Source organism: Somniosus microcephalus, chromosome 6, assembly GCF_052327205.1.
Source record: "Somniosus microcephalus isolate GS21.2 chromosome 6, FLI_Smic_1.0, whole genome shotgun sequence".
Classification (NCBI taxonomy): Eukaryota; Metazoa; Chordata; class Chondrichthyes; order Squaliformes; family Somniosidae; genus Somniosus; species Somniosus microcephalus.
Genome location: NC_140992.1, coordinates 37,203,868 through 37,218,517, shown reverse-complemented (window position 1 = coordinate 37,218,517; position 14,650 = coordinate 37,203,868). Strand labels below are relative to the sequence as shown.

General features: G+C 41.4%; 1 protein-coding gene across 2 annotated transcripts in view; it reads right to left on the bottom strand.

Annotated features, from left to right (window-relative positions):
• Positions 1-14,650, bottom strand: part of daw1 (dynein assembly factor with WDR repeat domains 1) — a 47,371-nt gene that overhangs the window by 10,244 nt on the left and 22,477 nt on the right. For both annotated transcript variants that reach the window (XM_085990045.1, XM_085990046.1), the window contains exons 5-9: positions 12,952-13,074; positions 9,321-9,420; positions 5,855-5,962; positions 4,668-4,774; positions 2,155-2,257 (exon numbers count right to left, since the gene is read on the bottom strand). In XM_085990045.1, the coding sequence (XP_085846171.1) occupies positions 2,155-2,257; positions 4,668-4,774; positions 5,855-5,962; positions 9,321-9,420; positions 12,952-13,074 (541 nt within the window). The remainder of the gene's footprint in view (positions 1-2,154; positions 2,258-4,667; positions 4,775-5,854; positions 5,963-9,320; positions 9,421-12,951; positions 13,075-14,650) is intronic.

Here is a 14,650-nt window from a genome sequence, read left to right as displayed (position 1 = left end):
TGTTTTTCAGGTGTTCTTGGAGCGCAGGACATTGGACCCCAAAATTGGGACACATGGTGGCCATTTTACTCATGTAAAATGGACGCAACGAGGTCCAATTTCTTCCTCTAACTTTCTTGTACTATAATGTACAGTGCAACTACTTGTTTCCCAACTGTTGAATGCCACCAAAAATCGGCTTTAATGAAAATGCGAAAGACATTGGACCACAGAAACATTGCATTGCATAGTTCAAAATTTAACATTTTCTTGCCCTCTTTTCAGGTCTCAATTTGACACACACCATTCTGTCAGAAAACTAGCAACCTCTATTCTACCAGTGCTGCTGGGAGATGCACAAGAGTGCTGCGGGATGATTGCCCTGTGATTCCTATGCCCTTTCTTCATGAAAACACATCACCTATACTTGCCATTCCTATGTCCAAAACCCTGACCAACGTCAGGGGCTCACCATAAGATATGCACCTACTACTGGTCACTATAAGACACGGCACATTGGCAGAGGTATGTTATACCAACAAGCTGCCAGAGCTTAAACTGTGTAATGTAAACTTGGAGTAGTTTCTAACATTTATGGTTTGAGAGAAGTCATGAACAAATAAAAGGGCAACATTTAATTATTAGAAGAAATATTTAACAACAACAACTTGCATTTATATAGCGGCTTTAATGTAGTAAAAATGTCCCAATGCACTTCAAAGGATCGTTATCAGACAAAATTTAACAGAGCCACATAAAGAGATATTAGGACAGGTAACCAAAAACTTGGTCAAAGAGATAGGTTTTAAGAAGTGAGAAGTATTGAGGTGGAGAGGTTTATGGAGGGAATTCTAGAGCTTAGGGCCTACGCAGCTGAAGGCACAGCCTACAATGCGATGAAAATCAGGGATTCACAAGAGGCCAGAATTGGAGGAGCGCAAAGACCTCGGAAGGTTGTAGGGCTGGAGGAGATTACAGAGATAGGGAGGGGTGAGACCATGGAGGGATTTGAAGAGGAGGAGAATTTTTTAATCGAGGCGTTGCCAGACCAGGAGCCAATGGATGTCAGCAAACACAGGTGTGATGGGTAAATGGGACTTGGTGCAAGTTAAGATACGGGCAGCAGAGTTTTGGAAGAGCTCAAGTTTACAGAGGTAGGAAGCCGGCCAGGGGAGCATTGGAATAGTCGAGTCTGGAGGGGAAAAAGGCATGGATGAGTGTTTCAGCAGCAGAGGAGTTGAGGCAGGGGCGGAGACCAGTGATATTATGGAGGTGGATGTTGGCGGTCTTGGCGATGGAGAGGATATGCGGTCCAAAACTCAGCTCAGAGTCAAACAGGATGCCGAGGTTGCGAACAGTCTGGTTTAGCCTCAGACAGTGGCCAGGGAGAGAGGTAGAGTTGGTGGCTAGGGAACGGAGTTGGTGTTGGGGACCGAAGACTATGGTTTTGGTCTTCCCAATATTGAATGGGAAGAAATTTCTGCTCATCCAATACTGGATATAGGACAAGCAGCATGACTAATCAGAGGCAATAGAGGGGCCAAAGGAGGTGGTGGTGAGGTAGAGCTGAGTGTCATCAGCGTACATGTGGAATTTGACGTGTTTTCGGATGATGTTGCCGAAACAAAACTGTATAATTGTCAGTTTATGGCCTGGTTTAAATGCAAATGTAGATATTAAAATGGGAACAGCATGAAAATTCCTCCCAATGTCTCAGTAAATGATTTGTTTTGTAATTTCTCATGCACCATACAGGCTAGAAACAAAATCATGCCCCCATTAGACAACCAACACTATGCACCACAGGGTTGCTGTTCATCACTTCTTGGCTACCATTTCTGGGGCATAGATAGGTGCCAGAAATCTGAATGGCTGCAGCACTAAGTGCTCTAACCTATTTGCAGCTCTCAAAATCACAGAGCTATGCAGGTTCATCTTCCTTTTCAATAGTTTAATTTTAAAATTTAGGCCGGAGGAAAATCAAAATAATAGCAAGCAATTTTAAAACAAGAAATTTAACTAAAAATTATATTCTAGACCTGTAGTGCCAAATAACACCAATACTGGGCTATTTCAGACTGAAACATCAGTCTGATTGAAGCCAGCAGTGCCAATTCTTTAATAAGGCTGTGGGAATTTCTACAGTATGGTGACACCATTTAGTGGCGGTCTTACCGTACAGGTTTTGTCCATTGATCCAGTAGCAATAAGTGAACAGTCCCAATTAAACTGTGCACTGCTGATCTCTCCTCTGTGGCCAATCAGGGTATGCATTCTCCTAACAGATCACAGAATTAACAATGGCCAGTTAATATTCTCTAACTGTTGTGAGTACAAAGCTTTATTTCCAACCTTACCCATGTTTGGATACGAGAACAAGTACCAAAAAAACAGAATGATACACGAGTCACACACCCCTAAATTCAAAAGGCAAGTATGTACAAAAGCAATTTCAATCTCGAATTTTACATTTTGTACTTATCCAAAATTGGGTTGTAGATTATTGCGCGCTTGTTTCCCAAGTTTTCACTATAGAATATTCAAATATTTGAGTACACAACAGAAAAAAGTAAACACCACTAACCCACAGTTTAGCTTATCAAGACCACCACAGACCATTTTCACCTTCATTTTATCTGATGAATAATAAATATATTTCCCTTCTGAATGCATTAACCAAGATAGAACTCAGTGTTTTAGACAGAAGTTCATTCCATAAGTTAAAAAAGAAAGAACTTGCATTTATATAGTGCCTTTCATGACCTCGGGACATCCCAAAGCACTTTACAGGCTATGAATTACTTTTGAAGTGTAGTCATTGTTGTAATATAAGAAGCACGGCAGCCAAATTGTGCACTGCAAGGTCCCACAAACCGCAATGAGATAATGACCAGATCATTTAACATAGAAACATAGAAGATAGGAGCAGGAGTAGGCCATTCGGCCCCTCGAGCCTGCTCCACCATTCAATGAGATCATGGCTGATCATCCAAATTCAGTACCCTGTCCCTGCTTTCTCCCCATATCCCTTGATCCCTTTAGCCTTAAGAAATATATCGAACATCTTCTTGAATATATTTAATGAATTGGCCTCAACTGCCTTCTGTGGTAGAGAATTCCACAGGTTCACCACTCTCTGGGTGAAGAAATTCCTCCTCATCTCAGTCCTAAATGGCTTACCCCTTATCTTTAGACTGTGACCCCTGGTTCTGGACTCCCTGACCATCGGGAACATCCTTCCTGCATCTAGTCTGTCTAGTCCTGTCTCAGTGATGTTGGTTGAGGGATAAATATTGGCACCAGGGAGAACTCCCCTGTTCTTCTTCAAATAGTGCCATGGGATCTTTTACATCCACCTGAGAAGGCAAACTGGACCACGGTTTAACGCCTCATCTGAAAGACAGCACCTCCGACAGTGCACGACTCCCTCTGTACTGCTCTGAAGTGTCAGCCTAGATTATGTGCTCAAATCTCTGTAGTGAGACTTGAACCCACAACCTTCTGACTCAGAGGCGAGAGTGCTACCCACTGAGCCACAGCTGACACCTTGTTCATTTAAAGTTAACTCTAAACGTGAAAAGTTACATCTTATATCATTTAATTTAATATATGGGAATGATAGAGAAAAAAATCTATGAGAAATATATAAAGGGTATAGAAGTAAAGCAAAAAATTAGATTAGAAAGGCTAAGAGGGAGAAGAAAGAAGACTAGTGCTGAAGATAAATGACAACAGACATATCTGATAAAGGGGTTATTAAAGAAGGGGTAGGATCATTTGGAGACAATGTGGGGGTTGTAGAGTGAAGCACAGTCGAGGTGCTTTGCCTCCATTTTAAAATAGAGGAAACTGAAAATGTAACTGTAGGAATATCCCAAGAGGTTGGGGAAAGCCCACTTCTAGAGATCAATATTCAAAAGAAAACTAAAATGGGATTAAAATAGAAAAATCACAAGTCCTGATTGCATGCATTGCAGAATACTGAAAGGGGCTGAGGAGAAGATAGCAGAGGCATCTTAATTTTCTAAAAATCATTGTCTACAAGAAGTGTGTTAAATGACCCAAGATTGGCAAATGTTAAATTCTTGTTCAAGAAAAGGGAAAGGGATAAGCTAGGAAATGATAGGCCAATTAATCTTACCTCAGCTGTGGGTAAACTTCTAGGGGCTGTAATACATGATGAAATTAGTGAACACTTAAAGACACTTTACAAATCCATGTTGATTGTTCCTGTTTAACATGAGCTAAATGGGAACAATCAGCATGGAGTTGTAAAGCATATGGATTTTTAAAGCACGTCATGTTTGAATAATTCTATTTTTTTGTACAAAGGGAATACAGTGGCTGCTGTATGTGTGTATATTTTTTTCAGTAGACATTTGATAAAAGTGTCAAATATTAAGGCACATGATATTAAAAGGAATGTAGCCACATGGATAAAATGATTGCTAGGAGATAGAAATATTACTAAGTGAGAAAAGTAGAGGTAAGTGGTTGCTTTTTGCATTGATGGGATGCTGGTGCTGTTGTGTCCCAAGGATCTCTTGTTTTCCATGATTTGTACAAAGATACAAGGCATTATAGGTTATATGAGACAGCAGGAATTTGTATTTGAATGCTGCAAAAGGAGTTTAAAACTTACAGCATTGAAGTGTGGACTGATACATCACACTAAGCAGCTTACGCACCTGCCAGATCCCACATCCCACACAGAAACTGTATGGTCAAAGGAGCCTGTGATAATCTTATCTCCTGTTGTGTTAAATGACAAAGAGATGATTTCAGCTGAATGTCCCTGAAAGAAAGAAAGAAGTTTATCAGAAAGGAACAACCTGTACTTTTGAAGTGAAGTCACTGTTGTAATGTAGGCAAACATGGCAGTCAATCTGTCCACAGCAAGGTCCCACAAACAGCAATGAGGTAAATGACCAGATAATCTGTTTATAATGTTGTTGATTGAGAGGTAGACAGTGGCCAAGACACAGAAAGAACTTCCTGTACGTCTGTGAACCATGCCAAGGGATCCCTTATGGCCAGCCGAGGAAGCAGACAGCTTCCTGCTTTAACATCTCATCCAAATGATGGCACCAACAGTCCAGCACTTTCTCTGTACTGCACTAAGTGTCAATTTAGACCATATGCTCAAGTCGCTAGAGTGGGGCTTGAATGCACAACCTTCTCACTCAGAGGCGAGAGTGATACCAATAAGCCAAGGGTTGGACCGAGTTAGGATCTTATTTGAGAAGCACCAACATCATTCATAATCTCAAATTTTGATTACCACTCTTATGCACAGCCAAGTCAGGCATCATTAAGGGAAAGTTTAAATGCCTCACACTTAACGTGGAGACTGATTCTTCACCAACTCCACCCTGCCAGAGGCAGCTTAGAATATGGCTGCAATCACACATGATGTCTACTGGGTAAACATTTACATAAACAAGGCATACAGAAGCAAAAGAGAAGAAAGGCTGGAGTAGAATTGTTTAGTGGTAAACCAGTGGGAACCACGGTATTAGATATCAGTGAAAATAATCTAGCTACACAAATCTGAAGTCATGTAAATTTAGCTAATATCTGATAAAACATTCAAGCAACTAATGCTCCCAAAAGGTTAAAGGCCTTAAACTAGTTGCCACATTGGATCCCAAAGATTCTTGATCAGTCATTGACAACTTGATGCACAATAACGTGCGGCACAGCAGATGCCAATTTGGCTACTGAACATTATTAGCAAATCAAATGCTTCCTGGCAGAAAGGGACAAAGAGACAATATCAAAATGTAAACCGTTTGTCATCTAATCGTGCAAAGAGATCAAAATCACTACATGTTTAAACTGAAAAGAGGCATTTATAGCATCATTCTATATATACCGTTAAAGTAACAGATTCTTCTCCAGACTGGATGTCCCAGAGCTTTGCTGTAGTATCCATACTGCCAGTTGCTACTAGGGTACTTTGAGGATTAAATGATAAACACACCTATAATAGATTAAAAATAGAAGTTAAAAATATCAATCTTTATAAATAAAAAATTATTCAACATTTTTTTTATAGGTCACCTTAATTCTTTTAAACTCTGGAATGTTATTTTATTTCACAATAAAAACCAGCATCTTATATCAGGCTCTCTTCAAATGGCACCACCTGCCACGGTAGTTTCTGAAAGCAACCCTGGCACAATGGGTGATGTTTACATAAAACAGTGGTCCAATCGCAGGAATAAAAGGACTGCCTCAACCCACAAAAATCACAATCATTGATTTCTGAACATCCTCTGAACCGCTCAACTGAATTACTGCTTTACATTGTTCACTTATACACAAACATGAATTTGTTTCAAAATCATTATTTTTGTGGTTTTCCAATAGTTAGGAGAGGAAAGTTATGTCGTATAATGCCAAAGAAAGCATAATATTGATTTGAACATAGAAACTAAAGTCACAAAAGTTGATGCTGCAATGAACTAAATTGCAGAGCAGCACAAATAACTATTTTCAAGGGATATAGGATTAAGATCATGTAACAGCAGCCAGTGATTACCCATCCCCTTTTCCCTGTTATCTCTTTTTCCGTCTGACGAGAATAGAATCTTTTTATCATAATAGTCTTGCGTAATATTATGAAATTCTATTATAATCAGAATTCAAATTAATTCCATTTGTTTCTTCAGTAAAGATAGCGGATTAGAGGCCTCCAATAGAACAAACTTCTGTACAGTGTACCGTGGATGAAAGAATTATATAATCGTACTAAAAAAACCTCAGTATGCTATCCAGTTCTTAAACTTAGTATATTCTTTAAGGTGAGAGATTCTGGATTGACGTGATTTTTTTTTCTGTTTTGGATAGTTTGGAGATTATATGAAGAGTTCAGTATGCAGTTTCACTGTAGATAATTGTTAAGCCTGAGCTCCAGGACCTAAGATATATTTTCATGGATCACAAGGTATAACTGCTAAAAGGAAGAACGGTGTTTTAAAAGTGCAAAGTGATAATACTCTTCTGGCCTGAAGGGGGCATCTCATACTAAGATATTATTTTCCAAGGGCACTAGCAGCTCACTGGTATCTCACCAAGTGGCTATTGTCCTCAAACCCAGCACCAAGCTCATGGTCTATAGAGCAGTAGTGATACCCACCCTCCTGTATGCTTCAGAGACATGGACCATGTACAGCAGGCACCTCAAAGCACTGGAGAGGTACCACCAACGCTGCCTCCGCAAGATCCTGCAAATCCATTGGCAGGACAGGCGCACCAACGTCAGTGTTCTCGCTCAGGCCAACATCCCCAGCATCGAAGCTTTGACCACGCTCGATCAGCTCCGATGTATGGGCCACTTCGTCCGCATGCCCAATACGAGACTCCCAAAACAAGTGCTCTACTCGGAGCTCCGAAATGGCAAGAGAGCCCCAGGTGGGCAGAGGAAACGCTTCAAAGACACCCTCAAAGCCTCCTTGAAAAAGTGCAACATCCCCACCGACACCTGGGAATCCCTGGCCCAAGACCACACAAAGTGGAGGAGAAGCATCTAGGAAGGCACCGAACACCTCGGGTCTCTTCGCCGGGAGCAAGCGGAAGCCAAGCGCAAACAGCAGAAGGAGCGCACGTCAACCCAAGCACCCCACCCACCCGCCCCTTCAATCACCGTCTGCCCGACCTGTGACAGAGACTGTAGGTCCCGCATTGGACTCATCAGTCACCTGAGAACTCATTTTTAGTGTGGAAGCAAGTCATCCTCGGTTCCGAGGGACAGCCTAAGAGAAGAAGAGATTGTTCATATGTGAGTCTGTGTGACTAAGGAAATGATAAACTTGTTAAATGAATACTTTGTATCTGTTTTCACAGTAGAGGAAGAGGATAAAACACCACCAATACAAGGGAACCTAAAAAATAACTCAAGGGAAGAACTTGTAGTGTCTGTGCCTTTAAGTCAGAACTACTTTTACAGCTCCTGTATACTGTAGTACCGGCAGTGACCACACCGGTATATAAGCTTTGAGCATTCCTCTGTACCCCCAGTCTAGAGATTACCCTCCTCCAGTAAAGACCTGTTATTTGTTAATGTACAGCATCCGTGTGATTATTTATCCATTGAACCACGGATCTAACAGAACTTAGTGGATTTAATACAAGTTTTAAAAATGGTAATGTAGAAAATAATGGAATATAAGATAGACAAATCTCCAGGTTTCAACTTCAGGGTATTAAATGAAATGTGAGGAAATTGTGCCTCTGGATTGTAAATTGAAAATGCTAATCCACTATTTAAGAAGAGAGGGAGCGAGAAACCAGGTAACTACAGACCTATCAGTTTAACATCAGTATAGGGAAACTGCTGGAATCTATCATCAGGGTCAGAGTAATTGAGCACTTGGAAAAGTATGAGCTGATCAAAAAGAGATAAGATTGATTTGTGAAGGGTAGGTTATGTCTGACTAATCTAGTTGAACATTTTGAGGAGGTCACTATATGGTGGATAGGGGCGTGTCTATGGATGTTGTCTATATGAATTTCCAGAAGGCATTTGATGAGGTTCATCTCAAAAGATTAACAAAAATAAAAGCACACTGAATTGGACGTAATCTTTTGACATAGGTTGATAATTGGTTAGGAGGTAGGAGACAGAGTAGGGATAAAGGGAATGTACTCTGATTGGTGGGATATGACAAGTGGTGTTCCCCAGGAATCTGTACTGGGGCCTCAGCTTTTCACCATATAAATGTATTTGCTTTTAGCTTTAATTAACGAGTGACAATGGCATTTTTAGGAGAGTTGCTGAGCCCCATGATGCAAGGCAGTGGTTCTCCAGCTTTACTATGTGGGGATCCACTGTAAATATTGACACTCCTGGGAAGACCCTGTCCTAACTTTCAAAAAGCAACTCAGGTACCCAAATAAAAATAATGTTACATTGCATAAAAAATGTATCTTTCGCAAAAGAAATAATGTGCCAATGCATCAGAAGTGCTATAGGAACAATTCAAAACCTATAGTATACAGAACTCTTCAGACACTGTTTATGGTGACAAATGGACAACAATCTGAGGACATCACAGATCCCGAGATCACAATGCAGGGACTATTTTGAAAACTTAGGCTGTCAGAAAGATGTGCTAACACAGACAGTTGAAATACAACCGTGGCCTAATTAATTAATGCAACTCCCTCATGTAAATAAACTCAAGTAAGTGGATCTCACTCCACTTCCCCCAAGATGCCAGCAACAATTTTCTTTAAGATAAATTAAAAATATACAGAAAACCCCCCCAAAAATTCCAAAATATAATTATTTTTGGAGGTTTTATTATTAAAAGGGGCAATAACAGCAAAAAACTTACAATTTCTGCAGTATGTCCACGAAATGTATGGTAGCATTTGCCTGTTTCAGAGCTCCATAATTTGCAAGTTTTATCGAATGAACCAGTGGCAATCTTATCTCTAAATAAAAATAAACACACATTTTAAATGTGACTCAAAAACTGTGAGCTGAAAGACATAAGGGGTGAATTTCTGCAGGGGGTTCTCCCAATCTCCGTTGTAACTTCAGTGGAAGAGCCGTGGAAACCCTGGAAAAGCAATGTCGCTTTCTCGAGGTTTCCGCAGTTCTTCTGCCAAAGTTACGGCAGAGGATCAGGAGAAACCCCTGGAAATTGACACCCATACTTTTATGAAAGGAACAAACCAGTCCACAAACATTGAATGGAATATTTTTGGTGAAGCAGCAATACGACTTTTATACCTGCTGTGCCAACACCCAACCTAGTCCTATATTAAACCAAATATCATGACCACACTCACCTCTTGCTGACTGATTGTCAAAGCTGCCAAGTTAAAAAAAAAGAATCTATATATATATATATAAAGGAGTCGATCTGTCTGTCCTTCTGTCTGTCCTTCTGTCTGTCTGTCCTCGGGTGTGCGTCTGTCCGGCTATGCGCTCGAAAGTTACAGAGCGTACCTACGCGTGCGTTACTTCAAAAGAAAGCTTACCGTTCCAAAACGGTCGTAAGCGTATTTACGTTTCAGCCAGACGAAAATTGCGCCCGCGGTATCTGAAAAACCTTCAACATTCCGCTCATTATCCACTCATTACCATAGAGTGACATTGAGGTCGACCAATCGTACGGTCGACCAACCCGATGGTCGACCAATCAATGCGTGGCGGGGGCGGGTTCGTCGCATGACAGGACGATTGACCAATCCTATGCTTCGGTGACATGACGATCGACCAATCAGTGCGTGTGTGGGCGGGCCTTATCGTTCTGAACTGAGGTGAGTGGCCGCCATCTTTATTCTCACCTTCTGTGTGTTTATTTGTTAGGAGCGATTTTTTTTCTTTTTTTTTAAATGTGTAAAACGTAAAAACACAATGAAGATGGTGTCCCATCTTCTTAACAGCCGTTTAAAAAAAAATAACTTTTGGTGTTTTCAGCAAGAATGCGCGTTCCTTCTCCGTGGCAGCTCTTTAAAAACATTAAAAAACTTTCAAGATGGCCTCCCATCTTCTTAAAACCCGTTTTTGAAAAAAAATTTTTTTGCTCTTTTCGCTGACCCCCTCAAAACACTCCTCCCCCTCTCCCTCCTCCTCCTCCCCCCTTCTCACTCTCTTCCCCTCCCTTTTCACTCTCTCCCCCCCTTCTCACTCTCTCTCTCCCCCCGGCACCCCCCCTCCCTCCCTCGCCCCCCCTCTCCCTCGCCCCCCCTCTCCCCCCCTCTCCCTCGCCCCCCTCCCGCGCCCCCCCTCTCCCTCGCCCCCCTCTCTCCCTCGCCCCCCTCTCTCCCTCGCCCCCCCCTCCCTCGCCCCCCTCTCTCCCTCACCCCCCTCTCTCCCTCGCCCCCCCTCTCCCTCGCCACCCCCCTCTCTCCCTCGCTACCCCCTCTCTCCCTCGCTACCCCCCTCTCCCTCGCTCTCTTCCCCCCCTCTCTCCCTCGCTCTCTTCCCCCCCACAGTCGCTCGCTCTCTTCCCCCCCCCACAGTCGCTCGCTCTCTTCCCCCCCCCACAGTCGCTCGCTCTCTTTCCCCCCCCCACAGTCGCTCGCTCTCTTTCCCCCCCCCCCACAGTCGCTCGCCCTCTTTCCCCCCCCCCCCAGTCGCTCTCTCTCTCTCTTCCAACAACATGTCCTCGAAAAAGCCTCGGCACCGCCGGGCACTCCAGCTAGTAAAAGTATATATACACATTTCCATTACCCGCACAACGGTGCCAGAAGAACTTCAAAATAATTGTCAGGGTTTCAGAGATGCAACAACTTGGATTTTTCTCAGCTCACTTCAGCTGCAGCTTGACTTTATTTTTTGAAATGCCTCTGGAGAAAGGTTCTAATTGGGGACTTTTTAAACGCTTCATAAAGCAGTGCTGTTGAAGATAGCACAGGATAATGATTCCTTATTTACCAACAGCATTTTAAACTGTAAAGTAGCTTGGCTATTTGTCACCCTTCAGCAGTGCTACAGAGATTCAGCATTAGAATCACCCAGCATCAGCTTATCTAGCCCTGCTATTCAACTACTGCCTTTTGACACTCTCTTTCTGTTAAGTGAGAAAGGTCAATCGTTTGCATGAAAGCTATAACATGGAGGCACTCAATCCTTTTGATTTTGTTGGTACTCCAGTGTTCCCTAATCCATCTTACATTTTGCAAGTAAAGCAATTACCAAAATTGAATCACTGGCATCTGCTGGTTCGAAATATATTTAATTTGAGGTGTGCAATCAGTTCTTATATGACTGTGATCTTTAACACTTACTCTAGCTCAGCTAGAGTGACAAAATAACAATGAGCCCCTTTCAGTATCAATACTCCACAAAATGCCTAGGGAAGGACTCCCCTGTTTAAAATGATATTTTAAACTACATTTTTAATTGTAATTGTTGATAAAATTGTTATATCTCAGGGGAGGGGGTAAAGATCGCAATAACCACTAACAGACATACCACATTAAATCATTTTTTTTTAAATATTTGAGTTTTTAATTTCTAACTCAACCCATTTTTTTGGTTGTTGTTATACTGAAATTTGAGGAAATGGAGATTGTTATGCAAGGAATTCTGCAACATCCATTTGAGCAATGGAAAGGAGATGGGAGGCATGGATACTTGTAAACCTTGAAGTTATGTTCATAGAATCATATAATCGTACAGCACGGAAGGAGGCCATTCGGCCCATCGAGTCTGCGCTGGCTCTTTCGAAGAGCAATCCAGTTAGTCCCACTCCCCCCTTTCCCCATATCCCTGCATTTTTTTCTACTTCATGGATTTATCCAATTCCCTTTAGAAGGCTACTATTGAATCTGTATCCACTACCCTATCAGGCACTGCATTCCAAATCCTAACTACTCAATGCGTAACAAAGTTTTTCCTCATGTCGCCTCTGCTTCTTTTGCCAATCACCTCAAATCTGTGCCCTCTTGTTATCGACCCTTCAGCCGCTGGAACCAGTTTCTCTTTATTTACTCTATCTAAATCCTTCATGATTTTAAACACCTCTATCAAATCGCCTCTCAGCCTTGTTATGTGAATATTGGTTATATGAACACATAATGCATTCATTTGCAATTCCTGTGTTTGCTACTTTAACAAAGGCAAAATTAGCATGTTTAAGGTAATTGCATACAAATGCATCCAGTGTTCATATGCTAACATTTTTATATTCTATAATTTCAAGCATGCAGCTTGAGGAAGGGCTAAACATCAAAACTGAAGGAAACTTAAAATGTGAAATACAATATAAATGTAATTACGAACTTTTATATTTGTAACAGTGCAATTCCCTAAACATTTTGCAAGTAAAGCAATTACCAAAATGGAATCACTGACATCTGCTGGTTAGAAATATATATAATTTGAGGTGTGCCCATGTGCAATCAGCTTTTACACTGTGACTGTGATGTTTAACAAAGCTCAGACAAGGAAATCACTGCCACAGGTTTATCGACAAATATCAGCAACCAACGTGCAATTCCTGATCTCACCCATAAGGATTGTTGAATGCGATGGCGTAGACCACGTTCCTATGTCCCTCAAGTGTGTGCAGCTCTTCTCCTGATGCGGTATCCCACACTTTACAGGTCCTATCATAGCTTCCTGTGATAAAGCTAACAAGTGCAAAGCAATTATTAGTTTCACCAAAACATAATTGTTTAAATAAAAGGAGAACAGAGAAATACTTAGAGTACAAAGATGATGCAGTACAGAAACAGGTCATTCAGTCCAACCAGCCAGTATCAGTGTTTACTCTCCACACGAGTATTTACCCACCCTGTTCCCATATCCCTTCAACCCATTTTCCTTCATTCACCTATTCAATCTGATCTTGCATGTTGACATAGATTCTGGCCCAACTGCTAATCCTAAAAGTGAATTCCATAGCCTCAACACTGTGTAAAAAAAGTTTCTCCTGCCCTCTGTTGTAAATCTCTTACATTTAATCTTGTATCCAAGGCCTCTCATTCTTGACCCCTCAACTGCTGGAAACAGTCTGCTTTTATCTACCCTGTCCCTTCCTTTCATCATTTTAAACACTCCTATCATATTGCCCTAAAATCTGTATTGTTTAAATGAAAAAGAGACGCAATTTTTCAAGGCTTTCTTTTTATTTGTATTTCCTCAAACAGGGCTGCATCCTAGTGAATCTGCATTGTATCCTTTCTGAAGCTTCAATATCCTTCTAGAGTGTGGACACCAATACGGTACACTGTAATAAACTGAGGCCTTATTAAAGCTTTCTAGGGGCTCACCATTATCTCTTGGCTTTTATATTTTATATCTCTTGGCAAAACCTTGAATTCAATTAGCTTTTTGATGGCCTTATCAACTATAAGGGAAACATTTTAAATACAAAGTATTTTAACCACATCCATCATTCTTTTATGCAGGCTCAGAATTAGATTAAAATAAAGCTACCAATAATCACCAAGACTGATCTTTCATTAACTTCTGCCCCAATAATATCATTGAAGAGATCATCCATTGAGATGGCATGTATTTGGGATTTTAAACAAAATGTCTAGGTTTATGAGATCAGATTCCATTTGTAATTATGCACCAGTTGAGACTTGTTGTTAATTAATAATTCTTCCATTAAGACGACATGCCAGTGTTGAATGCTATTGTTCGAATTTAACATTCATGTGGACAGTTGACGAAATGTTTTCTGATTTCCAATACAGTGATGCAACCTGATGGCTCACAGACCTCATCCAATTGTTTGTTCTGGTTTTCTAATCTGCCCCACTTCCAAGAAATGTAAAAATCATGAACTTTGTACAATTTGAAGTGGAATTTGATAAACAGAACTTAATGCTGCCCTGTGAAACATTTGGGGGGTGATTTTCACTCAGAAGTCGGGAAGGAGGCGGGACTACAACTTTTGGGGTTGTAGTCCCGCCTCCATCGAGATGCGGCCAAATCCACGTGATTTTAACTTGATTGACCTTGTTGAGCCCGCCCAGCGGGCTCAGCAGGCCAATTAAGGGCCACCCGGCAACAGGTGACATCACAGACTGAAATTTCATCTGTCAAGATGTTTTGACAGATGAAATATCAGTGATTCACAGCTGTTTGAAGCTGTCAAACACTGACAGTCTTACTTCTAACCCGAGTCCTTCTACACAGACTCAGTTAGAAATCTCTCCGGCACAGAAAGCTGCAGGCTGTCACTTTTGACAGTTC